The sequence below is a fragment of the Hemitrygon akajei genome, chromosome 4 (assembly GCF_048418815.1).
Source record: "Hemitrygon akajei chromosome 4, sHemAka1.3, whole genome shotgun sequence".
Taxonomy (NCBI): Eukaryota; Metazoa; Chordata; class Chondrichthyes; order Myliobatiformes; family Dasyatidae; genus Hemitrygon; species Hemitrygon akajei.
The window spans coordinates 45,417,249-45,444,555 of record NC_133127.1 but is presented as its reverse complement, the minus strand read 5'-3'; the positions used below and the strand labels follow the sequence as shown (position 1 = coordinate 45,444,555).

General features: G+C 42.4%; 1 protein-coding gene across 5 annotated transcripts in view; it reads right to left on the bottom strand.

Annotated features, from left to right (window-relative positions):
• Positions 1-27,307, bottom strand: part of fam13a (family with sequence similarity 13 member A) — a 277,630-nt gene that overhangs the window by 152,469 nt on the left and 97,854 nt on the right. For all 5 annotated transcript variants that reach the window (XM_073042473.1, XM_073042470.1, XM_073042472.1 and 2 more), the window contains one exon: positions 2,688-2,786. In XM_073042473.1, the coding sequence (XP_072898574.1) occupies positions 2,688-2,786 (99 nt within the window). The remainder of the gene's footprint in view (positions 1-2,687; positions 2,787-27,307) is intronic.

Sequence of the window (27,307 nt, the reverse complement as noted above, 5' to 3'; positions counted from 1 at the left end):
TCACCTTAGCCTTGTACCTTATTGTCTGCCTCTACTATAATTTCTCTTTAACTGTAACACTTTATTCTACATACTGCTTTTGCTTTTCTCTTGTGCTACCTCAAAGTACTGAAATGATCTGTGTAGATGACATGCCAACAAAGTGATAATATAAACCAATTACCCTGATCATAAAACTCCCAGGCCCCAACACTTGACCCAGTTTCATCCTAGACTCTCATCCCTCAAGTCCCTGTAATAAGAGATTGACATGTTACTTGGCTACTCATTACGATTCAGACCCAGACTAGCCAAGATCAATCACCACATCTATTATCAACTCGTATCGTGGAAAAATTTTGCACAGAGCAACTCATTTCCTCCTGCTGTTTCTTTTGCATCATGTTTTGAATCTGAGGAAAGTCTTGTAACGAGTAGTGGCTACAGAGCACTGAAAGGCTCATTGTTCAACAGAAGCATGGAGAGTCACTGCCCACACAGGTGACAGAAACAATCAGCGTTGTCCCCTGGGCTCACATTTAAAGGCAAGGATGTGGGACTAAGCAGTGGTCAGCTTCAATGTAATTGCGTGGGAGAGAATTCAATTATTCCATCATTTCGAGGAACTAAACTGAACGGCTGACTTGTGACTTTGAAATGACTGGAGATATGGATGCCTTTGTAATAGGGCTGCTGTTTATCCATTCCAATAGATGACCCCAAACATGCGAACGCTTGCCACCTGACCATTGAGTTGTTCCAGCAGCTTGTTTGTGCTCCAGATGACAGCATCTGCAGCCTCGGTATCTCCACGATACTGGAGTCATAGAAAAGTACAGCACAGAAACAAGCCCTTCACTTCATCTAGTCAGTGCCAAACCATTTAAAATGCCTAGTTCCACTGACCTACAACCCAGACCACAGCCCTCCATGTACTGATCCAAACTTTTCTTATACGCTGAAATCAAGCTCACATGTACCACCTTCTGCAGGCAGCTCGCTCCACACTTCCATGACCCTCTGAGTGAAGAAGCTTCCCCTCATGTTCCCCTTAACCTTTTGACCTTTCACCCTTAACCCAATGACCTCCAGTTGTAGTTCCACCTATCCTAGGTGAATAAAGCCCGCTTGCATTTACTCTATCTATACCCTTCATAATTTTGTGCACCTAGATCAAATCTCCTCTCAATCTTCTACATCCATGGAATAAAGTGCTAACTTAGTCAATATTTCCTTATAACTCAGGTCCTTCAATTCCAGCAAAAACCTTGTAAATTTTCTCTGTACTCTTTTTTACATCTTTCCTGTAGGTAGTAGAACTTTGCCAGAAATAGCCTGTCCCAATCCACACTTGCCAGATCTTTTCTGATATCATCAAAATTGGCCTTTCTACAACTTAGAAACTCATCAAGCAGACCAGACCTACCTTTTTCCATATTTATTTTGAAACTAATGGCATTACGATCAAAAGTTGTTAAGTGTTCCCCCAATCAAACTTCTGTCACCTGTCCTGTCTCATTCTCTAATAGGAGATCAAGTAACGCACGTCTCATACTAGTTGTACTCTAGAAACTTTCAAGATCCCTTCAGAGCAAAAGAAGTTCCATCAAGATCAAATAAGTAACTGTATGAAATAGGAGTGAGAGTAGGGCACCTGGCCCTTTGAGCCTTTTGTGCCATTCATTAAGGTCATGGCTAATCTTCTACATGAAGAGCAATTCTTTCACTACCCCCATATCCCTTGATTTCTTGAACAGAAGTCAACGCAGGGAAGCACAGTACCGTAGCTGTTGGCATAGTTATTACAGCACCAGCAACCCAAGTTTAATTTTGCTTCTGACTGTAAGGATCCTGTATGTTCTCCCTGTGACTGCGCGTGTTGACCTCTGGGTGCTCACATGTTGATTTAACACAAAGGTAATTATCAATACTTGTGAATACCTCAATTGGATTCTACTGGCTTTGACCCAATTTGATTACTGGCACTGGCTTAGAAACACATCTGGTTTAGATGACATCTATCTTCTCTGGAACTTATCAGGCAGGAAAATTCCCACTGCCGCAGGAAACCAGCCAACATAATTAATGATCCCTCCCTTCACAATCATTTTATCGTCTTACCACTCCCGTCAGATAGAAGATATAAAAACTTGAAAGCACATACCACCAGGTTCAAGGACAGCTTCTATCCCACTTTTAATGGACTCTTGAACAGACCTCCCATAAGCTAAAAGACAAAGTCTTAATCTTCCTATTTAGCTCATTGTGGTATTTGAACTTTGCTTGTCTATCTGCATTACACATTTTCTATAATTGTAAGATATATTTTACATTGGTTTTTCCCTTTTATTTTCTTGATGTACTTATGTATTTGTCTGTATTGCACACAAACGTGAAGCTTTTCACTGTACCTTGGTGCATGTGCCAATTGTAAACTTTTACCAGTGCCAAGCTTGGGGTAGGGATAACTTTCAGTGGCCTGGGAGGACATCCAGCTTGAGGGTACACCTTATATTTGGTAGCATAGTTTGCCTGGATATCTTACAGCAATTTGAATGTGTGTATGCCAGTTATCTCTTCTCTGGGTGTGCAACAACAGCAAAGGAATAGGAAAGCTGAGTTAGAAACCAGGAATACATTTCTATGTTAGACACATGATGGGATATTAAAACCATAGGACCGGTGAGCAATTATAACTAGAGGCAAACCTTTTTTCTCCTTGGCAACGGTCTTGTTGCTTCAGTGGTTGAGGCAGCTGATGGCACAGAACAAACACTGGTTGGGAAGGATACGTCACTGCTGGCTTCCTGCAGGAAGTTTCAACAAAGAGAAAATGGAATGAATTCAAAGTATCCCAAAGCCACAGGATGAAACAAATGCACACTAGTGGTATTAATGGGTAATGAGATAAATTATATGGAGCTTGGAGTTTTCTCAGATCCAGGTGGGATAAATGAAAAATGTAAGTGCAATCTAAACCAGGTAATATCAAATCAATAAGGATTGTAAAGCTTGTGTTCACAGTATAAACAGGGAATGAATGCACGACCATATACTTATAGCACTTACAGAAAAGTTGGGGAGTCAGAATGGCTTGGTAAAGCAGAAAACATTCAAATCACAACTATTAGTCGTTTATAATCCGCTAATTTTTTTTTTACCTGGCCTCTAGGTAACAGGAAGATCAACTGAAGCTCCTGTCCATAAATCTCCACAAATTACAGCCTCCTCCAAAGTCAAATACGTAATACATATTTTATTGGAGATCAAAGTACGATGTTTTAAAGCACAGAATTGCTGGCTTCTCATTAAATTGTTTATCACACATACATAGCCACAGGAACCAAAGTGAAATGCTTTTCAATCTGAGTGTTATTGGCTACAAGCCAATTGGCCTGCTTCAGCACTTTTTTATGATTTTGTTATGGTGGCTTTTGTCAGACTGTATTTAACTCATGAGCATCATGAAACAGGTAAAAACATCCAGAGATGAATAAATATATGTGTGACAATCTACAAGGGAATACCACAAGAGTTAAATTATGTACCTGATGACGAGCTCAACAGTGAAAGCAGAGCCTCCATCATCACAAGAGCGGAGCACCCTGGGGTTCAGTGACAATTCAGCAACTCCTTCAGAACATTCACCAGATGCATAAAGCCAGCAGGCTGATGGGAAGACCGCCACTTTCTACCTTCTCTCCAGGTCACATACTGCCCGTACTCATCATTCCTTCATCTTAACACAGAACAGTGCAGCACAAGAATATGCCCTTCATCCTACCAAGACTGTGACCATGAGGCCAAATTAAGCTGATTTCAATTGCCTGAATATGGTTCACATCTTCTTCCACTACCTGCCTTGGCATCTACTGCTCGCTGTGTAAAAAACTTGTTTCTCAAATCTCCTTTGAAGACACAGCTTAGACCTGTGCAGATGACATTCCCACATTGAGCAAAAGACTATCTACTCTATCTATGCCTCTCGTAATTCAATATATTTCTGTCAAGCCGCCCCTCAACCTTTGACACACCCAAGAAAGCAATCTTACTTTTCCTTATAACTACACTCCAATCCTGGCGAACCTCTTCTACACTCACACCAAAGCCTATTTGTCCTTCGTTTAGTGTGCTGAACAGATCTGCACACAATAATCCAAATGTGGCCAAACAAAAAAACAGTTCTATATAGCTGCAATATTACTCCCCAACTTTTGAACTTGATACCCTAACCATGAAGGGAAGCATGACTTACACCTTTGCAGTGCCACTTTAGGGAGCAATGGAACTGCACTCCAAGCAGACCAAGTTATTGCATCTTTGACCCTCATGGGAATACTGGAATGAATCAGACCACGTTGGTATAATGAGGATTGATCGCCTCATCAGTTTCTCAAGAGTATCTGGGGATGAGAGGCAGCTGCCCATGCCTTGAATAGATCTATGGACCAGGCCGCAAGGTAATGGCATCACCATATTCTCCAACATTCTACATATCGAGTGGACTCAAGAGTAAGTTGTTGAAAAGATGATGCAGTATAAAGCTCCAAATTTCCATTATTTGCAATTGTTGCAATCCCCCCCACCTCTAACCGAATGCCAAAAAATTGCCCCTACCGCCTTGAAACAGGACTAGAACCAGCTGTTCCCTCTGGTGCATGTGACAAAGACAAGATGGGGGAAAAAACACATCATTATAATGTTACAAAGTCATTGAGCATGTTAACTGTTGATATGATTGTGTTGTGGAATGGTCACAAATAACTAAAAAGTCTGGAATGTGGACATCAGTATGAAGAAAAAGGGTAGTGCCTTTAAATTTATGAACAAGTGGGCAAACCTACCAACTGAATAAGTGTAAAGCAGCACTCAATTGCAGATTGACTCAGGTGAGCTTTACTATTCTGCAATAAGAAGGCTTTGACATGATCAAGCAGGTTCTTAAAATTACAAGGTATGAACTAGAGAGAAAATGCAAGTTTTGGGGAGATTTCTAAACCAACAGGGTTTTCTTTATTTCAATTGGAATGTGGAACTCATACCTGCAGAGGGAGGCTGAGGTTCATAGCGGCGTTTCTTTCAGAAGTGTTCTCAGTAAGACTGAAGTGAGTAGATGGGCGAGAGGAGATTCATGAAGAATACGAACAGCGGCACAGGTCATCGGGCCTATTTCTGGGCTCAGTGATCTGTGTAATTTTGTCAGCTTGCTGAGGCTGGCTAGCCATTGTTATGCCAAAGCTGGGATGGAACACTGTCAGAGAACACCTTTAGAGTGAAACAGCCTTCCTTGTGTAGACACTGGAGAACAGGCAGTTCCAATGCTACTGGCAAAAAGAGCACCGTTGGCATTTTCATGAATAAAGAGGCACAAACAAAGGAATGGCATTAACTGAATAGACCCATTGAGTAAAAGCTTCTCACTGTGATGCACATGACAATAATAGTTTAATACCCATACCAACCAGTGCTATGATTGAATGTCCTCACTTCCACAATCTAGAACTCAACTGTTACAGCAATCCTGGCACTCAGTGAGGTAATGATACTGCTCTGTTCAAATGTCCTACAGCATGTTATCAAGATAGGGAAACCCTGCTGGCTTGTCTCCTCACAGTGCTTGAGTTCCCTAGACATTGGTCTTCCACAAGACAGAGCTTGGCCTTGTAGGTAAAGTACTGTGGAAACAACATTTACCACAGGAAGTGGGGGTGGATGGGAGACAATGTGATAAAGATCAACCATTTTTGCCAGGATTCTTAATCTACTAGTATCATACCGACTGATAGGTATTATCCATCATGATAACAGGTATTGATGTCATGATAGCACTTTGGTAATAAAACCTGAAGCACAAAATGCTGACTGGCAAATCTAAACATGAAAATCTTTCTTTGCAATATCTTTGAATAACCCTAAACGAGCTGACAACTCTATGATCTGCCTGAGGAATTTAGCACTGCAGCACATTTCAGCAATATCAGGTTGGTAAAGGTGTTCCTTACAACAGTGACTACATCTTATAAATAATAAGGCACCATGAAACATCCCAAGGTTAGAAAGGCACCATTAATATACAAATCTTAATTATTTGTACCAAAGGAAACTTCCACATTAAAACTTCTCATTGTATGATTTTATCTATCTTTATTTTATCCTCCAGCCACTGCCAAACAACTAGTTATGTCTTTGTGTGTACTTGTTCCCTCTGTGAATTCTCATACCATCATCAAGAGACATTAAGTATTCTCTCTGACAAGGTTTTCAGCTTGAATCCATTTTAAATTTTAGACTGTACTTGATTCACATCCGATTAAGTAGAGGAACATGGTGATGCATTACAGATTTCAGTCTTCCTTTTCAGCAACAGTAGCAGCTGTTCAGAAAGTATTGAATAACTTTAAATATATTAGTATCACGTGCTTTGGATTTGGATTAATCCTGGGTCATATTTAGCACTCACAGAAAACAATCCAATTCATCGGAGGAGAGTAAGACCCCTTAAGATAAAAGAAGCCCATGAACTTAATGTTGATCGATTACTAGCAGAGTGTCATTTGAAATTGTTATGTTTTGTAACTTCAAAACATTAAACTAATTCAAAGGAAGTCACGGGAGTCCAAAATGTGAGGCTATCTTCGTGTTCACTAAGTGACGTGTGCACGTGTGATGACGTGTGCAATTTACATATTTTTACATATAACCATAATGAAATATATAAACAAAGAATGCTTCATCTATATATCTACAAGATTACTCAAATATTAATGAAACATTAAATGACCAACACTTGTCCCTGCTTAGCTATAAACTCCAACTCAATAGAGAATGCAGCTCAGATATATACACAGTGCTATATAATAAAACTACGATATTCAAACATCTTCCACAGCCTAGTAAATTTTAAATTATCCCATCCAGTCATTGTGGAGGCTTTCTTACTCTTGTACAATAAGGTCTTTCTTGACAAGGGGAATTATTCTGTTTGCAGGTGAGACTTGTGGTTGTGAAGTAGTCTCAGGTTCTAGGGTCTCCTCTATAGGGTGGTTGTAGGAGTTGACTCTGGAACTGCAGGAAGTGGTTCTGACAGCAGTATCCACCTTTCTTCTCCATCAATTGAACCTGCTCTCCTCAACTGATCAATGTGTCGCCACCAGGTGATTTTGTCGTGGTTTCTCATGCCCCACAAACGACCAGGAGATGCAGAAGATTCTTCAAGAAGGGTTAAACTTTAATTTGCAAATCAAAGCTGAGACAGTCATTGAGCTAGTCGCTGATTGCCCACCGATCCTTGTACATAGCATTTTTTATAGCAATCACGAGGAAATCTGCAGATGCTGGAAATTCAAAAAACAACACACACAAAATGCTGGTAGAACACAGCAGAAAACAGCAATCTCCTGGTTTAGTTGCATTAGCATATCCAATTGGTCTACAGTTGCGTATCACAAGTACATCCACCACTATTGTTTCTACCCATTGACTTAATCATGTTCTAATCTACATCTCTTAGCTACCTCTCATTAACACACCATTATCTTCTACATTCTTAAGATTTCATTCTCCTACTAAATTGGATACATGAATAGCAAATAGCAAACTCAAAGCTGACTACATAGTTTTGGTTACACAGCAAACAATGCAACTTTTATACTCCAATAATATTAGGCAATCTCCACTGTGAAGGAAATTGATCCAGTTCTGTCTTTGGTCTTTCTGAGAACCCACTTTCGATTATATCTGTAGTCCCTTGCCAGGGCTGCTTGTCCAGGAGTGAAGCCTCAAACTACCTTGCTGAGGAGCCTTCAATTTGTCTCAGCTATTTGTCCTGCATACTTCTCCTGAGACTGGGTTTGAGGAGATCCAAGTGTGAATACAGGGGACGAGCCAGGAACAGCATTGCTGGTGAGCTGTTGGTTGTGGAGTGTGCCGCACTGTGTTATGCAAGAAGAAAATTGGCAGGCTTCTGATTCAGTGTCATTGTAGCCTGTTCTGCTGATGTTGTTCACGGTGCGTTCTTTAGACTCTGGACAAACCAATCCACCAAACCATTTGTAACTGGGCGGTACAGTGCAGATATAATATGTTTTAATCCATTCATTTTTAGGAATGACTGAAACTTTTCTGCCACAAATTGTGGTCTACTGTCACAGACTAAGTGTTCCAGAATACCACGCCTTGAGAAGAGGCTATTGGGAACACTTCAGGCCGCTTTGTAGCTGCATCCACTACTATAAGATTTGCCCATGAATAACTTGGCAAAATCCACATTAATCCTCTGCCAAGGCAATGCAGGCCATTCCAGGGATGGAGACAAGCTGCACTTTGGCATCTTCTGGATGTGCTGGCATCCCCAGTGGGTGAATGGCTGATCTACCCAAGCTACAGACAAAGCTTCAAGCCAATGTTTTCATTCTAACCACACCTAGATGACTGGCATGTAGCTGTCAGTTTGAATGGTACAACAATTCTCAATCCCCACATATGGGAAATTCTGTCAAGGACAAGTTTATCTTGGCACTGGTAAAAATGGGGAACTAGAGTTTCTGTTGCATATTCCAGCCATATAGGGTGACCAAGTAGACCTGGGACAGTGTGGGGTCTTTTCTGGTTTTCCTTTGGATTATCTCCATCATAACAGGGAGACATTGAATTTGAGTTAGGGAGAATACGTCAAGGGGAGTGTCGTTCCTTTGTAATTTTTTTTGGTATTTTCTTTTCCAAGGGTAAACAGGATAATCCATCAGCAGTTCCATGACTAGTCATGGGAGTGGCTGCTAGTTCGAGTTGCTGCCATCAGAGCAGGCTCTGGTTCAAGTCGCTGTTGTTGGAGGGGACGCTGGTTCAAGTCACTGTCGTTGACTTCAAGTCTGGCTCGAGTTGCTGTTGTTGGAGGGGATGCTGGTTCGAGTTGCTGTTGTTGGAGGGGATGCTGGTTCGAGTTGCTGTTGTTGGAGGGGATGCTGGTTCGAGTCGCTGTTGTTGGAGGGGATGCTGGTTCGAGTCGCTGTTGTTGGAGGGGATGCTGGTTCGAGTCGCTGTTGTTGGAGGGGATGCTGGTTCGAGTCGCTGTTGTTGGAGGGGATGCTGGTTCGAGTCGCTGTTGTTGGAGGGGATGCTGGCTCGAGTTGCTGTTGTTGGAGGGGATGCTGGTTCGAGTCGCTGTTGTTGGAGGGGATGCTGGTTCGAGTCGCTGTTGTTGGAGGGGATGCTGGTTCGAGTCGCTGTTGTTGGAGGGGATGCTGGTTCGAGTCGCTGTTGTTGGAGGGGATGCTGGTTCGAGTCGCTGTTGTTGGAGGGGATGCTGGTTCGAGTCGCTGTTGTTGGAGGGGATGCTGGTTCGAGTCGCTGTTGTTGGAGGGGATGCTGGTTCGAGTTGCTGTTGTTGGAGGGGATGCTGGTTCGAGTTGCTGTTGTTGGAGGGGATGCTGGTTCGAGTCGCTGTTGTTGGAGGGGCATGACTGCACTTGTAAGGTGTGGTGTCACAGGCACCCTTTACTGGATAATGTCTGACATCACCATTTCTTATAACTTTTTGAAAGCCACCTTACACTGCTTTGCCCATTGCCATTTCCTCCAGAAAGGTTTGCAAAGATATCCTCCATCCTGGGCTGAGGTATTGATCTACTTGCAGTACCAGGTTGATGTTAACCTTAAAATCACCACAGATCCTATTGGAGTATAAAAGTTGCATTGTTTGCTGTGTAACCAAAACTATGTAGTCAGCTTTGAGTTTGCTATTTGCTATGCATGTATCCAATTTAGTAGGAGAATGAAATCTTAAGAATGTAGAAGATAATGGTATGTTAATGAGAGGCTAGCTAAGAGATGTCAATGTCAATGGGTAGAAACAATAGTGGCGGATGTACTTGTAATACGCAACTGTAGACCGACTGGCTATGCTAATGCAACTAAACCAGGAGATTGCTATAAAAAATGCTATGTACAAGGATCGGTGGGCAATCAGCGACTAGCTCAATGACTGTCTCAGCTTTGATTTGCAAATTAAAGTTTAATACTTCTTGAAGAATCTTCTGCGTCTCCTGGTCGTTTGTGGGGCACGAGAAACCACGACAAAATTAAGTAGGCCTTAGCTAAGTCTACTTTGCTCAAGTGTTTTCCTCCAGAAAGGTTTGCAAAGATATCCTCTATCCTGGGCTGAGGTATTGATCTACTTGCAGTACCAGGTTGATGTTAACCTTAAAATCACCACAGATCCTGACAGACCCATTGTTCTTGGCTAATGGAACCGCTGGCACTGCCCATGGCTTCCACTTAACCTTGGAAATAATCTCTTCAGCCTCCCTGCTATCTAGCTCAGCACCTACTTTATCATGGATGGTATAAGGAACCGGATGTGCTTTACAAAACTTAAGTACATAAATAAAACACTATTTTAGCTTTGTACCACACACAAAATGCTGGAGGAACTCAGCAGACCAAGCAGCATCTACAGAAAAGAGCACAGTCAACATTTTGAGACTAGACCCTTCAGCAGGACATTGAAATGGACTTCCCTTCCTTTTGATTTCACTTATGAAATTAAAGCATTCTGCAATCAACAGTGGTTTCAGTTCTAAGTGTTACTGCATTACTTTCACAATAGCAACAAAGCTCATTTCTGCTGGTTTGGTTGGAGCAGATAAACTTTGAAGCAAACTGTATGCCTTTAAATGCAATGCACTCAGCAAAATTGCTACTTGTTTCTTATTGGCTATTTCATTTGCTTCAGAACACTGTTCAATTAACTCAGTATACATGAGCCAGTTATCCCTTGTGGAATAAAGCTTGCTTTTTTTTAATGAGTATTATCACCTGGTACTCACTGTTATGAACCTGTGAGTTCTTCCATCTTCTAGCTTTTTAAAAATACTCAATCACATCTTCCCTTCCTAAGAACACATGCTGTGCTGTGCTTTTTACTTGTTATTCATCACTTCATTTTTTTTTAGTTTGAATGTCTTGCGACACTTCAGCAAATTAAAAGCCGACTTGAGTTCGCTTTAAAATTACTTTGTCGCCAGTGTTACGGTTTATAACTTCAAAACATTAAATTAATTCAAAAGAAAACATGAGAGTCCAAAATGTGTGTCTAACTTCATGTTTACTTTAAGGTACATGTACACTTATCAAGTGGTAGCGTGATGACGTATGCAATTCATGTATTTTTCATATAACCATAATCATTTTTATAAACAACAAAAAATGTATATTTACTATATACTATATGGAGTACGTTTACCATATACAAATATAAATATATAATATTTAACATATACAAGATTACTCAAATGTTACTGAAATATCAAATACACAACAGAAATGTTTTGACCTTTCTATTTAACAAACTATTACTTCAGTTTCTGATGAATAAAAGTCATTAATGGCATGTTGAACTTTCAGGGTACGAGGAAATTTAGCCCATTAAATATATGTTGGCTCTCCATGGAACTGGTGTTTAAAATTAGAGTGCGTATGTTATGATAAGGAATAAGAGATTGATCATTTTTATCTCCCAGAGAACGGTGGAAATCTAGAACACATTGTCTAAGATGCTGGTGCAGGCAGAGGCTCTTGCAATGTTTCTGAAGTATCCAGCAAAGCATTTGAATTATGGTGCACCTGGTATAAATGGATATAATGGGACTGAAAGGCTGACTCAGATCCATTCTCAGTAACCCATTGTGTCTCATATTGGTCAGATCACTCACCTACACACTATGAGTAATTTAAAGTGGCCAATTAACTTACCAACCAGCATATCTTTGAGATGTGGTCAGGGCACCAGGAACAAACCATGCAGCCAGAGTGAGAACATGCAAACTCTCCATAACCACTACCTGAGGTCACAACTGAACCCATGTCCCCAGAATTGTAAGGCAGCAACTCTGAACACTGTGCCATTATTTCAATTGTCATGACATCTCTGATCATGTGTATCAGTAAAAATGTAGACGATTTAATGGTAACATTTTCTGGAGAAATTGGAGAGGCAAGTATGCAAGGTTTTGGAGGAGATTCAAGAAAAGGGAAGTTTCCACTAGATTTCTAGGAACTCGGGTCATGTTCATCTGTATTTATCAAGATACATGATTCATGTTAATACTCCAAAATGTCACAAGGGGTTCTGCACACTCATCTGGTAAAGACAAAATGACACATAGCTTCAAGTCCTCAGGACATCCCAAAGCACTTCATAAACACTGAAGTATTTCTGTAAGTGACATCATAATCAGAATGTAGAAAGTGTAGTAATCAACTTGCTCCCAACAAAACAAAATAATAATGACTGTTATAAACACGAGACATTCTCCAAATGCTGGAAATCTAAAGCAACACAAAGTGCTGGAGGAATTCAGCAGGTCAGACAGCATCCATAGAAAGTAATAAACAGTCAACGTTTCAGACCAAGACCCTTCTTCAGGACTGAGAAGGAAGGGGAAAGGCGACAGAATATAAAGTGGGTGGGGGGGGGGGGAAGGATGCCTAGAAGACGATAGGTGAAGTCAGCTAGATAGGACAGGTATCGAACAGGCTGGAGAGGAAGGAATATAATAGGAAAGTGGACCAGAGAGATGAATAGAAGAAGGGAGAGGGAGGAATTTTCTTTACAGGAAGAAGAAAACATTATTTTTTCCATCAGGTTGGAAGGTCCTGAAATGGAATATAAGGTGATGCTCCTCCACCCTGAGTGTGGCCTCATCGTGGCACAAGAAGAACCCATGGAGACTTCTGTGTAAAGGTACATTCTATAATGCATTGCTAAAAATTGGTACGGGTTGATGGGGTCATGACAAATCTCTCTAGACTCTGTTAGAAGTAGATGGTGCTGGTCCATGATGTCTGCATGGTTGGATCATAAGACGTAGTATCAGAATTAGTCCATTCAGCTCATCACGTCTGCTCTGCCATTCCATCACGGCTGATCCTGGATCCCACTGAACTCCATGTACCCTGTCCTCTCGCCATATCCTTTGATGCCCTGACCGATTAGGAAACTATCAACTACTGCCTTAAATATACCCACAGACTTGAGTATTCCACAGATTCACCAATCTCTGGCTATAAGAATTCTTCCTTACCCCTGTTCTAAAAGGTCACCCCTCAACTTTGAAGCTGTGCCCTCTGGTTCTGGAAACCCCCACCATAGGAAATGTCTTCTCCATATCCACCCTATCTAGTCCTTTCAACATTCAGTAGGTTTCAATCAGATCCTCCCGCATTCTTCTAAATTCCAGTGAGTAAAGGCCCAAAGCTGCCAAGCGCTCCTCATATGTTAACCCCTTCATTCCTGGAATCATCCTTGTGAATCTCCTCAGGACTCTCTACAGCAACACATCCTTTTTGAGATATGGGGCCAAAAACTGCAGACAATACTCCAAGTGCAACCTGACTAGTGTATTATAATGGCTCAGCATTATTTCCTTGCTTTCGTAGTCTATTCCCTTGAAATAAATGCCAACATTGCATTTGACTTCTTTACCACACACCCAACCTGCAAATTAACCTTCTAGGAGTCTTGCACAAGGACTCCCAACTCCCAATGGTGCAGAGCCAACAACCTGTCTCTGAATGTGAACAAAACAAAAGAGATGGTTGTTGACTTCAGGAGGGCACGGAGCGACCACTCTCCGCTAAACATCGACGGCTCCTCAGTAGAGATCGTTAAGAGCACCAAATTTCTTGTTATTCACCTGGCAGAGAATCTCACCTGGTCCCTCAACACCAGCTCCATAGCAAAGAAAGCCCAACAGCATCTCTACTTTCTGTGAAGGCTGAGGAAAGTCCATCTCCCACCCGCCCCATCCTCATCACATTCTACAGAGGTTGTATTGAGAGCATCCTGAGCAGCTGCATCACTGCCTAGTTCAGAAATTGCACTATCTCGGATCGTAAGACCCTGCAGCGGATAGTGAGGTCAGCTGAGAAGATCATCGGGGTCTCTCTTCCCACCATTAGACATTTACACTATATGCTGCATTCGCAAAGCAAACAGCATTGTGAAGGACCCCACGCACCCTTCATACAAACTCTTCTCCCTCCTGCCATCTGGGAAAAGGCACCAAAGCATTCAGGCTCTCACGACCAGGCTATGTAACAGTTTCTCCCCCCAAGCTATCAGACTCCTCAATACCCAGAGCCTGGACTGACACCAACTTACTGTTCTCTATTGTGCCTATTGGCTTGTTTATTATTTATTGTAAAGCCTGCACTGTTTTGTGCACTTTTGTGCTGGGCAGGTCTGTAGTCTAGTGTAAGTTTTTTCTGTGTTGTTTTTACATATTTCAGTGTAGTTTTTGTACTGTTTCATGTAGCACCGTGGTCCTGAAAAACATTGTCTCATTTTTACTGTGTACTGTACGAACAGTTATGGTCGAAATGACAATAAAAAGTGACTTGACTTGACTTTTTTGCCCATTCTTCCAATTTCCCTAAGTCCTGCTGCAATTGCGTTGCTTCCTCAGCACTACCTACCCCTCCACCTATCTTCGTATCATCCATAAACTTTTCCACAAAGTCATCATTCCATTGTCTAATTCAACCCTCACCTCCCTTTATTCTTTAAGTGAAAAAAATTCAGTATCCTGCTTTATATTATTGACTAGTTTACCCTCACATTTCATCTTTTCCCTTCTAATAGCTTTTTTAGTTACCTTTTGTTGGATTTTAAAAGCTTCCCAATCATCCAACAGTCCACTCACTTCTGCTACCTTATATGCTCTTTCCCTGGCTTTTATGCAGCCCTTAACTTCCCTTGTCAGCCATGGTTGTCAACCTCTGCTATTTGAGAACAACTTCTTCTGTGGGACATATCTATCCTGCACGCTGGGACCTATTCCCTGAAACTTCAGCTATCCCTGTTCTGTCATTGTCATTGCCAATATCCTCCTCTAATCCATCTGGGCAAGCTCATCTCTCATATCACTGTAAATCCCTTTAATTCCATTGCGATACTGATGCATGTGACTTGTACTTTTCCCTGTCAAACTGCAGTATGAATTCAATCATATTATGATCACTGACTCTTAAGGGTTCCTTTACATTAAGTTCCCTAATAAGATATGCATTATTACACAACTCCCAGTCTAAAATAGCTTTCCCTCGAGGAGGTTCAAGCAAAGCTGCTCTAAAAAACCATCTCGTAAGCATTCAACAAATTCTCTCTCTTGCGATCTGACACTAACCTGATTTTCCCAGTCCCCTTGCATATTGAAGTCCTCCATTACAATGTGACATTACCCTTATGGCATGCCTTTGCCACCTCCCTTTGCAATTTCAACTCCACATCTTAGCTACTAGTTGGAAGCCAATATATGATTCTCATCAGTACAGGTTCTTGGTAATGTTCACTCTTAGGGACTTGAAACTCTCAAACTCAATACCATTAATGTGGATATGAGTATGTGCTCCACCCACCTTCATGTAATCAATGACCATCTCTTTTGTTTTGCTTACATTGAGGGAAAGTTCTCTTGTCCTTCCTGGACTCACACTCTGTTATTTCAGATTCGGCCAGCAACAGTGGTATAATTTGCAAGCTGATATATGGAGATGGAGATAAGCAGATAGAAATTTTCTTCCAGTACTTCTGAGCACTTAAGATGAGCCCTTCTATTTCAGGATATCTGAAATGCCCACTTTTCAGGAAACACAGCTTCCCTTCTACAGTGGTTGATGGAGCCCTTCCACATTTCCTCTGCTCTTACCCCAGCTCCCTCCAGACAGAATAATGTTAAGAGTTCCCCTGCTCCTTACTTTTCACCCTATCAGCCTCTGCAACCAGCATGTCATTCTTCAACACTTCTGACAGCTGTCACATCTTCTCCCATTACAGTCGGCTTTCCTTATCCGTGGGTTCTGCATGTGCGGATTCAACCAACAGCGGATCGGGAAAACCTGGAAGTTCTCTCCAACACTCATTATTTGAGCATGTACAGACTATTTTTTTCTTGTCATTATTCCCTAAACAATACAGTATGACAACTATTTACATACATTTACATTGTATTAGGTACTATAAATAATCTAGAGATGATTTGAAAGTACAGACAGTCCCTGGGCTATGAACGAGTTCCATTCCTGAGTCTGTCTATAAGTCAGATTTGAAGTCAGAACAGGTACATTCGGTAATATTTAGCTTCAATTCGTCAAACGTTTGTCTTAGTATATAGTATTATAGTATACATTTCTATGCATATAAAACACTGAAGAAACACATGTACTTCAATAATTAAACCACTGCGTTGCTTAGTAACAATTGTAGTTTTCATTGGGACAGGGCCTTTTACATGCTCCATTAAAATTGACCGACTGTAGCCTAACATTTTTCCAATGACCGATGGCATTTCACCTCTTTCCGATCGCTTTATTACTTCCACTTTATTTTCAATCATGATTATTTTCGTGAACGGAAACACTGCGGATTCAGAGCTACGCTGGGTCCTAAAGTCCGCCACACTGAGACAGGTTAAATAAGGTCCGGGGTTCCGCTGGGTCCTAAAGACCACCGCACTGGTCAGGCTAAATAAGGGACTTGAGCATCCACGTTTTTTGGTATCCACGGGGGGGGGGTCTCGGAACCAATCTCCAGCGGATAAGGAAGGCTGACTGTACTTCCCACTCTCATTTTTTATTTTTACTTTAGATATACAGCACAGTAACAGGGCCTTCTGGCCCAATGAGCCCATGCCACCAATTACACCCATGTGAACAATTAACCTACTAACCCAAATGTCTCTGGAAAGGGTCACTGGCACTATAATAGCTTTTTTTCCAAACCACTATGCTACCATGCCACTCATAAAGGATGAATCCCTCAAGGACCATTCCATCCATGACTAATTCTCTCATCACTCTCTTCCCAACCCTCTCTTACCTCTAGCACTCCCCTGAAACTAAAGGGGGTACAGCACTTGGCCCTACACCTCTAATTTACCATTATCTAAGAACCTAAATAAACTTTCCAGGTGAGACAAAAACTCAAAAGGCAAGTGCACCATCAGGTGATAAACACCAGCAGTATGCAAACACAAATTAAGAAACATAATCTGTCCTCAGCTTCCTACACTGCCAGGCTGAATGCAAAATAGAGGAACAGCAACTCTACCCCTGGGTAGTCTACAGCCCGATGGTGTGAACATTGAATTCCCCAATTTCAGGAGAATCTTTGCTCCTCCTGATCCACCCAATTCCTTTTACATACACGGCACACACCTGTCACTCTGCTTCTTTCTCCTTCCTCCTCCATCCACACCATCTGCCCATCACCCACAATCCCCTCTCCTTACTGTTCCCATCTGCCCACCCCAGCTCTTATTTGGTTCCATGCTCCACCTTCCTTTCCTATCAAATTCTGCCCAATGTCGCCTCTACCTATCACCTCCAAGCCTCCGTCTTTATTTCAATTCTTCCCTCCCTCATATGCTCATCACACTTACTCATCTGGATCCACTTACCAGCTCTTGTTCCCTATTTTCTCCACCTCTTTATACTTGCTATCTCCCCTCTATCTTTTAGTCAGGTCAGTCTTGACCTGAAACATTGATTCTCTATTTCCCTTCACAGTTGGTGTCTGACCTGCTGAGTGTCTCCATTGTCCTATTTGTTGATTCCTACAGTCTCTTGTATCTTTAAGAAACAGAAGCTGGACAGACTTCCTATGCCACTCCACTGACTGCATCACTGTCCAAAAACCTTTGATCTCAGCCTTGATTGGCCATATCCAGCTCTTTGGGCTGAAGAGCTTGAACAATCAGGGATAGTATTAGTGTCAACAATGCATCATGTGGAGTTAGAGAAATGTACAGCACAGAAGCAGGTGATATGCATCTCAGCATGTCACTTACTGCACTTAGCTACATTAAGCCCTTTTACACACATTAGATCCTTAACATTTCATGTCTTGCTGATTCAGTTCTTGTCTCAGTTCTTCGTAAAGGCAGTGAGATATATATTTAGAAATTTGAAAATAGGTAAGATCTTTCTTAACATGGGCATAATCACAAAAACAAGACTGGTCTTAAGCCAGATCGGGACCAACGTCCATATCCTCCTACACCTTTTCTACCGAAGTCCTATCTAAATACCTTATATCTGCCTTTGTCACTTCCTCTCATTCCAGACGAGTTGGTAGTGGCAGATAACACCACCCTGTGTGTGAAAAACTTACCCCTCAGGTCTTTATATTCCTCCCCACTCACCTTAAACCTGCCCTCCTGTTCTACTCCGTGCTGGGGAAAAAAATAATCCAACAATGTACTCTCTTTATGCCCTTATAATTTAATAAGCCTCTGAAAGGTCATCCCAGCCCCCTATGTTCCAGTGAGAATGTCACTGGGACTGAAGTGAGGGAGGTTGAAGGTTGATATTGTAGATGCTTATACAACCATGAGGGACATTGATAAGGTGAATGGCCAGTCTTTTCCCCAGCATAGGGGAGTCCAAAACTAGATGCCACAGGTTTAGTGTGAGATCAGCCCCTATCTTCTGCATTCTCCCTGTATTCCTTCATGCCGAAACCAATCAAGAATCTCTCAAACTCTGCCTTAAATATACATAAAGACTTGGCCACACAGTTGCCTGTGGCAAAGACTTCCACAGATTCACCACCCTCTCTGGCTAAAGAAATTCCTTGTCATCTCTGTTCTAAAAGGACACCCCTCTCCTCTAAGGCTGTGTCCTCTGGTCTTAAGTCCCTCGCACCACAGGAAACATCCTCTCCACATCCAATCTATTAAGGCCTTTCCCCATTCGATAGGTTTCAATGAGGTCAGCCCTCATTCTTCTGAATTCTCGGGAATACAGAACCGGAGCATCAGACTTTCTTCATATGACAAGCCATTCAATCCTGGAATCATCTTCGTGAACCTCCTCTGAACCCTCTCCAGTTTCAGCGCATCCTTTTGTAAGATGATGAGCCCAATCCTGCCCACAATACTCCAAGTGAGGCCTCATCAGTGCTTTATGAAGTCTCAACACTACATCGTTACTTTTATATTCCAGTCCTCTTGAAATGAATGCTAACATTGCATTTGCCTTCCTCACCCCAGACTCAACCCGCAAATTGATCTTTAGGAAATCCTGCATAAGACTCGTAAGTCCCCTCACATCTCAGTTATTTGTATTTTCTCTCCATTTAGAAAATAGTCTATCCTTTCATTTCTTCCACTAAAGTGCATGGCCATATACTTCCCAACACTGTATTCCATCTGCCATTTCTTTACCCATTCTCCTAATCTGTCTAAGTCCTTCTGTAGCCTTTCTACTTCCTTAAAACTACCTGCCCCTCCACCTATTTTCATATAGTCCGCAAACTTTGCACAAAGCCATCAATTCCATCATCCAAATCACTGACTAATAAAGTAAAAAGAACCGGTCCCAACACAGACCTCTGTGGAACACCACTAGTCACCAGCAGCCAATCAGAAAAAGCTCCCTTTATTCCCACTCTTTGCCTCCTACAAATCGGCCACTTCTTTATCCGTGCTAGAATCTTTCCTAAAATACTGTGGGCTCTTAGCTTGTTAAGCAGCCTGTAGTGTGGCACTTTGTCAAAGGCCTTCTGAAAATCCAAGTGCGTAACATCAACCGAATCTCCTTTGTCTATCTTTGTTACTTCTTCAAAGAATTCCAACAGAATTGTCAGGCAAGATTTTCCTTTGAGGTAACCATGCTGACTGCGGCCTGAGAACTCGGCCTTAATAATTGACTCCAAGATTTTCCCAACCACTGAGGTCAGACCATCTGGCCTATAGTTTCCTTTCTTCTGCCTCTCTCCCTTCTTGAACAGTGGAGTAACATTTGCAATTTCCCAGTCTTCCAGAACCATTCAAGAATCCAGTGATTCATGAAAAATCATTACTAACTTCCCACTAATTTTTGCACTATTATATGCCTTCTCTTTGGCTTTTATGTTCGCTTTGACTTCTCTTGTTAGCCACGGTCGTGTCATCTTTCTTTCAGAATGCTTGTTCCTCTTTGGGATGTATATATCCTGTGCCTTTCAAATTACTTCCAGAAATTCCAGCCATTGCTGCTCTGCCATCATCCCTGTCAGTGTTCTTTTCCAATCAATTCTGGCCAACTCCTCTCTCATGCCTCTGTAATTCCCTTTACTCCCCTGTAATACTGATACATCTGACTTTAGCTTCTCCTTCTTAAATTTCAGGGTGAATTTGATCATATTATGCTCACTATCCCTAAGCCATATCCAGTGGGCAGCGTTGGGAGTGGGCAGCGGAGTGAAAGGGCTTTGGCAGTAACGGGACGACGTGAGGCAGTTGTTGATTGCAAAAGGAAGTAGTGTGTGTGAGGCCGGTTTTCTGTGGTGGGTGTCAGATGTGGGAGGTCCTGGAGTCTCCCGGCGTCCCGGATGGCCATATCTGCACCCGGTGCATCGAGATGCAACTCCTAAGGGGCTGTGTTAGGGAACTGGAGATGCAACTCGATGACTTTCGTCTGGTCAGGGAGAGTGAGGAGGTGATAGAGAGCACTTAAAGGCAGGTGGTCACTCCAAGGCTACGGGGGACAGAGAAATGGGTGACAGTCAGGAGAGGGAAGGGGAAGAGTCAGGTACTAGAGAATACCCCTGTGGCTGTACCCCTTGACAATAAGTACTCCTGTTTGAGTACTGTTGGGGGGGTGACAGCCTACCTGGGGGAAGCGACAGTGGCCCAGAATAGGAGGATGGCGAGAACGAAGGTGGGACCACTAAAGGATAAAGAGGGCAACATGTGCCTGGAAGCGGAGGAGGTTGGGGAGGTCCTAAATGAATACTTTGCTTCAGTATTCACAAGTGAAAAGGATCTTGATCAGGATGAGGTTGAAGTAGAGCAGGCCTGTGTGCTGGACAACATGGAGATTAAGAAAGAAGTGCTGGATCTTCTTAAAAACATTAAGATTGATAAATCCCCAGTGCCAGATATGTTACACCCCAGGTTGTTGTGGGAATTGAGAGAAGAGATCGCAGGAGCATTAGCTATGATCTTTGAATCCTCTTTGGCTGCGGGGGAAGTGCCAGAGGACTGGAGAATGGCAAATGTGGTTCCTTGTTTAAAAAAGGTAATAGGGAGAAACCTGGGAACTAAAGACCGGTGAGTCTTACGTCAGTGGTATGTAAACTACTGGAAAAGAATCTTAAGGATAGAATTCACGCGCATTTGGAGAAGTACAGTCTACTCACGGATAGTCAACATGGCTTTGTGAAGGGAAGATCGTACCTCACGAGCCTGATGAGTTTTTTGAAGAGTTAACAAAAGAAATTGATGAGGGTAGGCCAGTGGATGTGGTCTACATGGACTTTAGCAAAGCATTTGACAAGGTCCCTCATGAGAGACTCATCTAGAAAGTCATGAGGCATGGGATAAGTGGAACCTTGGCTGTTTGGATAAAAAATTGGCTTAAAGGAAGAAAGCAGAGGGTAGTTGTGGAAGGAAAGTATTCTGCCTGGAGGTCAGTTACTAGTGGAGTGCCTCAGGGATCTGTCCCGGGACCCCTGCTATTTGTGATTTTTATAAATGACCTGGATGTAGAGGCGGAAGGATGGGTGAGTAAGTTTACGGATGACATGAAGATTGGAGGAGTTGTGGATGGAGCTGTAGGTTGTCGAAGGTTACAAGAGGATATAGACAGGCTGCAGTTTTGGGCAGAAAAATGGCAGATGGAGTTCAATCCGGACAAGTGTGAGGTGATGCATTTTGGAAGGACAAACTAGAAGACTGAGTACAGGATTAATGGTCAGTTACTTATGAGTGTGGATGAACAAAGGGACCTTGGGGTTCAAATCCATGCATCCCTCAAGGTCGCTGCACAGGTTGATAGGGTAGTTAAGAAGGCCTAGGCTTCATTAACGGGGGATTGAGTTCAAGAGTAGAGAGGTCATGTTGCAACTCTACAAATCTCTGGTGAGACCACACTTAGAGTATTATGTTCAATTCTGGTAACCTCATTATAGGAAGGCTGTGGAAGCTATGGAGAGAGTGCAGAGGAGATTTACCAGGATGTTGCCTGGTTTGGAGAACAAGTCATATGAAGCAAAGTTAGCAGAGCTGGAACTTTTCTCTTTAGAGCGTAGAAGAATTAGAGGGGACTTAATAGAGGTCTATAAGATTATGAAAGGCATAGATAGGGTGGATAGAAAAGTGGAGGGTTACAGGGTAGTGTGGGTTTAGTACTTTTTTTAAAGGATTATATGGGTCAGCAGAACATGGAGGGCTGAAGGGCCTGTACTGTGCTGTAGTGTTCTATGGGTTTTTTACCTTATGCTCGCTAATCAATTCTGATTCATTGCTTAACTCCCAATCTAGAATAGGTGGTCCTTTAGTGGGCTCAACCACGAGCTGCTCTAAAAAGCCATCCTGTAGGCACTCTAGAAATACCCCCTCCTGTAATCCAGCACCAACCTGATTTTCCCAATCTACCTGCATATTGAAGTCCCCCCATGGCTATTGTAACATTGCCCTTTTGCATGCATTTTCTACCTCCTGTTCTAATTTATAGGCAACATCCTTACTATTCTTTGGGAGCATACAACTCCCAATAGGATCCTTTAACCCTTTCAGGCAACATGATGATGAACTTCTGGACAGGAAATTGTGTTTGACCATGTGGATTGTGATAAGTGATTTCAGCCTGGGTGCATGATCTTAAAGCTTCAAAGTCCCCACCTCATTCTTTCCAAACAAGTTCATCACCATCAACTGTCCTTGTAGGTTCAACACAATTTTTTTTAGTACTTTTAGTATTGTAAATAATCTTAAGATACTTCACAGAAGCATTATTAGATGACATTAAGACAGCTTGGATGAAGAGGTAAGTCTTTTAAAAAGAGTTTGAAAAAGGAACTGGAGACACAAAGGGAATCTCATCCTCACCGCAGAAATCCACACTAGGCTTACTTCCCTCACAGGAAAATAGCCACTCACAGGAGACCTTGCCCACGCCCAGGATTACTGCTGCACAGGTGGAAGGTCAACTGAGGAAGATCTGTACCAGCAAGGCGGCTGGACCGGATGGAGTTTCCCCACGATTACTGAGGGCCTGTGCGACTGAGCTGGGAGAACCACTACAGCGCATCTTCAACATGAGCCTGGAGCAGAGAAGAGTACCCAGACAGTGGAAAACATCCTGTATTGTCCCGGTACCAAAGAAACCACAACCAAAGGAGTTGAATGGCTTCAGACATGTTGCCTTGACGTCGCACGTGATGAAGACCATGGAGCGGCTGATAATACAGAATCTGAGGCCACAAACCAGGCACGCCCAGGATCCTCTTCGGTTTGCGTATAGGGAGAAGGTGGGAGTGGAGGATGCTATCACGTATTTGCTGCACAAATCACTCTCTCACCTAGAGGGGGTCAGTTGTGCTGTGAGGATTACATTCCTTGACTTCTCTAGTGCCTTTAACACCATCCAGCCCAAGATCTTAAGGCACAAACTAATGGAGATGGGAGTAGACTCTCACATGGTGGATTGGATAGTGGACTACTTGACAGATAGACCTCAGTATGTGCGGTTGGAAGACTGTAGGTCTGACACGGTGGTCAGCAGCACAGGGGCGCCGCAGGGAACCGTACTCTCTCCGGTCCTGTTCACCCTGTACACATCAGACTTCCAATATAACTCGGAGTCCTGCCATGTGCAGAAGTTCGCTGATGACACGGCCATAGTGGGGTGTGTCAGGAATGGACAGGAGGAGGAGTATAGGAAACTGATACAGGACTTTGTGATATGGTGCAACTCAAACTACCTGCGTCTCAATATCACCAAGACCAAGGAGATGGTGGTGGACTTTAGGAGATCTAGGCCTCATATGGAGCCAGTGATCATTAATGGAGAATGTGTGGAGCAGGTTAAGACCTACAAGTATCTGGGAGTACAGTTAGACGAGAAGCTAGACTGGACTGCCAACACAGATGCCTTGTGCAGGAAGGCACAGAGTCGACTGTACTTCCTAAGAAGGCTGGCGTCATTCAATGTCTGTAGTGAGATGCTGAAGATGTTCTATAGGTCAGTTGTGGAGAGCGCCCTCTTCTTTGTGGTGGCGTGTTGGGGAGGAAGCATTAAGAAGAGGGACGCCTCACGTCTTAATAAGCTGGTAAGGAAGGCGGGCTCTGTCGTGGGCAAAGTACTGGAGAGTTTAACATCGGTAGCTGAGCGAAGGGCGCTGAGTAGGCTATGGTCAATTACGGATAACTCTGAACATCCTCTACATAGCACCATCCAGAGACAGAGAAGCAGTTTCAGCGACAGGTTACTATCGATGCAATGCTCCTCAGACAGGATGAAGAGGTCAATACTCCCCAATGCCATTAGGCTTTACAATTCTACCGCCAGGACTTAAGAACTTTTTAAAAGCTATTATTAATGCTTTTTGAGATAGTGATTTAGATGCATATCATATTTTTTAATGAGTTAAGTATTGTATGTAATTAGTTTTGCTACAACAAGTGTATGGGACATTGGAAAAAAGTTGAATTTCCCCATGGGGATGAATAAAGTATCTATCTATCTATCTATCTATCTATCTAGAGAGGGAATTTGTCAGCCGAGTTCTGGGCAAGTGAAAGCATGACCTCCAATGGTGGGGAATCTGATGTTAAGACACACAAGAGCCCAGAATTATAGAAGCACATACATTCTTCCATATTAGATTTTATTGTATAGGAACTATCCCAGAATAAAAAGGCTATGGTGCTCATGTCTTGTAAATAACTGTGTAAGGTTGCTTCAGCTATGCTTATGTACATTAAACAGGTTATTTTAAGTAAAAGCAGGTGGCCCCACAGGGAACTTAAGCTATCTTAGAGAGTCTATTTTAGGACTGTCATTCCTTAAAGTACTGAGGCACTGCAATTCTGTCTGAAGAGAAAGTTGTTTATGTCGTTTTTCATGCTGCCCACATCAATCTGACATTCAACTTGGTTGTTTTATGCCAATAACTTGAATTAACATGCAAGGTGCAGAAGTAAACACTAACGAACTGTAACCTTCAAGATGCAAGTCCAACTGTGTAAAAAATGGGGTTTATTGCAATCACATAATATACTGGGTCTGCAGCCAATAACTGTGTAGAGCCCAGAGAAGCAGGAATTGTTTCCCTTAGAATTGAGAGAGGATTTACTCTAGGTGTTCAAAAATCTGAAGCTTTCCAATAGAGGAAATGTTTTCAATATCAAGAGCCTCAATAATTGGCACAAGGACCAAGTCAAGGGAGTGTGGGAGCAGATAAGGAGATTTTGAACAGAGTGAGTTGTTATGATTGGAATGAAATGCCTGAAAACTTGGTGGAAGTTGGTTCAGAGGCAGCTTACAAAAGGAACTTGAAAAGGAAATAAATTCATGGAGTTACAGGGAAATAGCAGGGGTGTGGTATTAAAGGGAGAGCTCTTTCAAAGAACTGGCACAGACACAAGGGGCTGAATGGCTCTCTGTACTGTTAGGACTTGATGGTCATGTTACTGATAAAATACCGTTCATCTTTAACATATTATACTGCCACTGCATTTTGATCACTTTAGAAATTTAATCACTTTGCAAACAGCAATGCATCAGGTCTGTGGGAATATACATCTTGTTTTGAACAAGTTCAGCTTTTGTCCCACCTTTGCAGCTCATAAGCGACTTTGCCAACAATGTGCCATTGAATCCACACACAAATCTGTCCTAGTAGTTCACTTCCTTGTAGCCTATGTTTTCCAGTGATAAACAAGTTCCATCCAGCTTTACTTCTTTCCACATCACGACCCATACACTTGGTCTCCAGCCAGCTGTTATATTTGTTCAAATCTCTGGGGCCACGCTGTTAATTGTACCTTGATGTGCAGTGTTCAAAAAACATCTGTGGCAGCTCACTTCTAAAAGCAGGTCAACATTTATGGCACGCAGATCAGAAGTGAACCTGCCCAGCTGAGCATTTTGTTGTGTGCCCATGCTGCATCAGTTCAACAAGAGCTGTGCAATAGTTGTGTGAGGTGTGCAGTACCAGCTGGCAATTGGTTTATTGGTATCACATGTACTGAGATGCAGATAAAAGCTTTGTTTTGCAATCCATTCCAGACAGATCATTCTATATATAAAGTACATTGAGGTAGTACAAAGATAAATGTAGAATTATAGTGTAAAGGCAGACAAGGAGCACTGCAAGCAGATGGATAAGGTGCAAGGACCATGATAAGGTAGATTGAGAGATCAAGAGTTCACCTTTATCGTACATGAGGTCCATCTTACAACAGCTGGAAACAAGCTGACCCTTAGCTGATGGAACATTTTTAACCTTTTATATACTCTGCACAATGGAAGAAGAGAGTAACACCATGGTGGGAAACATCTTTGATTATTCTGGCTACCTTCCTGAGGAAGTGTAGACAAAGGCAATGGAGCGTAGGCTATTTTCTGTAATAGACCAGCTCACAAGTCTCCGAGATGTCTTTGCTCTGCCCAAGATGCATTGCCCATAATAAACTGTGATGCTTTCACATAGAAGACAAAAGTGATTCCATGCATGCTTGAAATCTAGAGCAACACACAGAAAATTTTCAGAAGGCCTCTGACAAGGTGTCACTTATAAGGTTGCTAAATCAGATAAAAGCCCATGGTATTATAAGAAAGATACCAACATGGATAGAAGTTTGGCCGATTGGCTGGAGGCAAAGAGTGGGAATAATATTCTCTAGTTGGCTGCCAGTGACTAGTGGTGTTCTTCAGGGGTCAATATTGGGACCGCTTCTTATCTTGTTATATGTCAGTGATTTGAATGATGGAATTGATGGCTTTGTGGCCATGTTTGCAGGTGATACAAAGATAGTTGGAGGGGCTGATAGTGTGAGGAAGCAGGGAGTATGCGGAAAGACTTAGATTTGCAGAATGAGTAGATAGAATATGGTGTTGGAAAGTGAAATGTCATACACTTTGGTAAAATGAATAAAGGTGTTAGAATATTTTCTAAATGGGGAGAAAATTCAGAAATCAGATGTGCAAAGGAACTTGGAATTTGCCATGCAGGATTCCCTAAAAGCTAACTTGCAGGTGCAAGGAAGGCAAATGCAATGTAAGCATTCATTTTAAGGGTACTAAAATATAAAAGCAAAGGATGTAATGCTGAAGTTTAATAAGGCATTGGGCAGATAGCATGGAGTACTGCGAGACCTTTATGTGAGAAAAGATGCGCTGGCACTACAGATGGTCCAGAAGAGGTTCACGACAATGATTCTGAAACTGAAAGAGTTAACGTGTGAGGCGCGTTTGATAGCTCTGGGCCTGTACTCACTGGAGTTAGAAAAATAAGGGGGGAGGGAATCTCACTGAATATGAGAATATGAAAACCTATTGAATA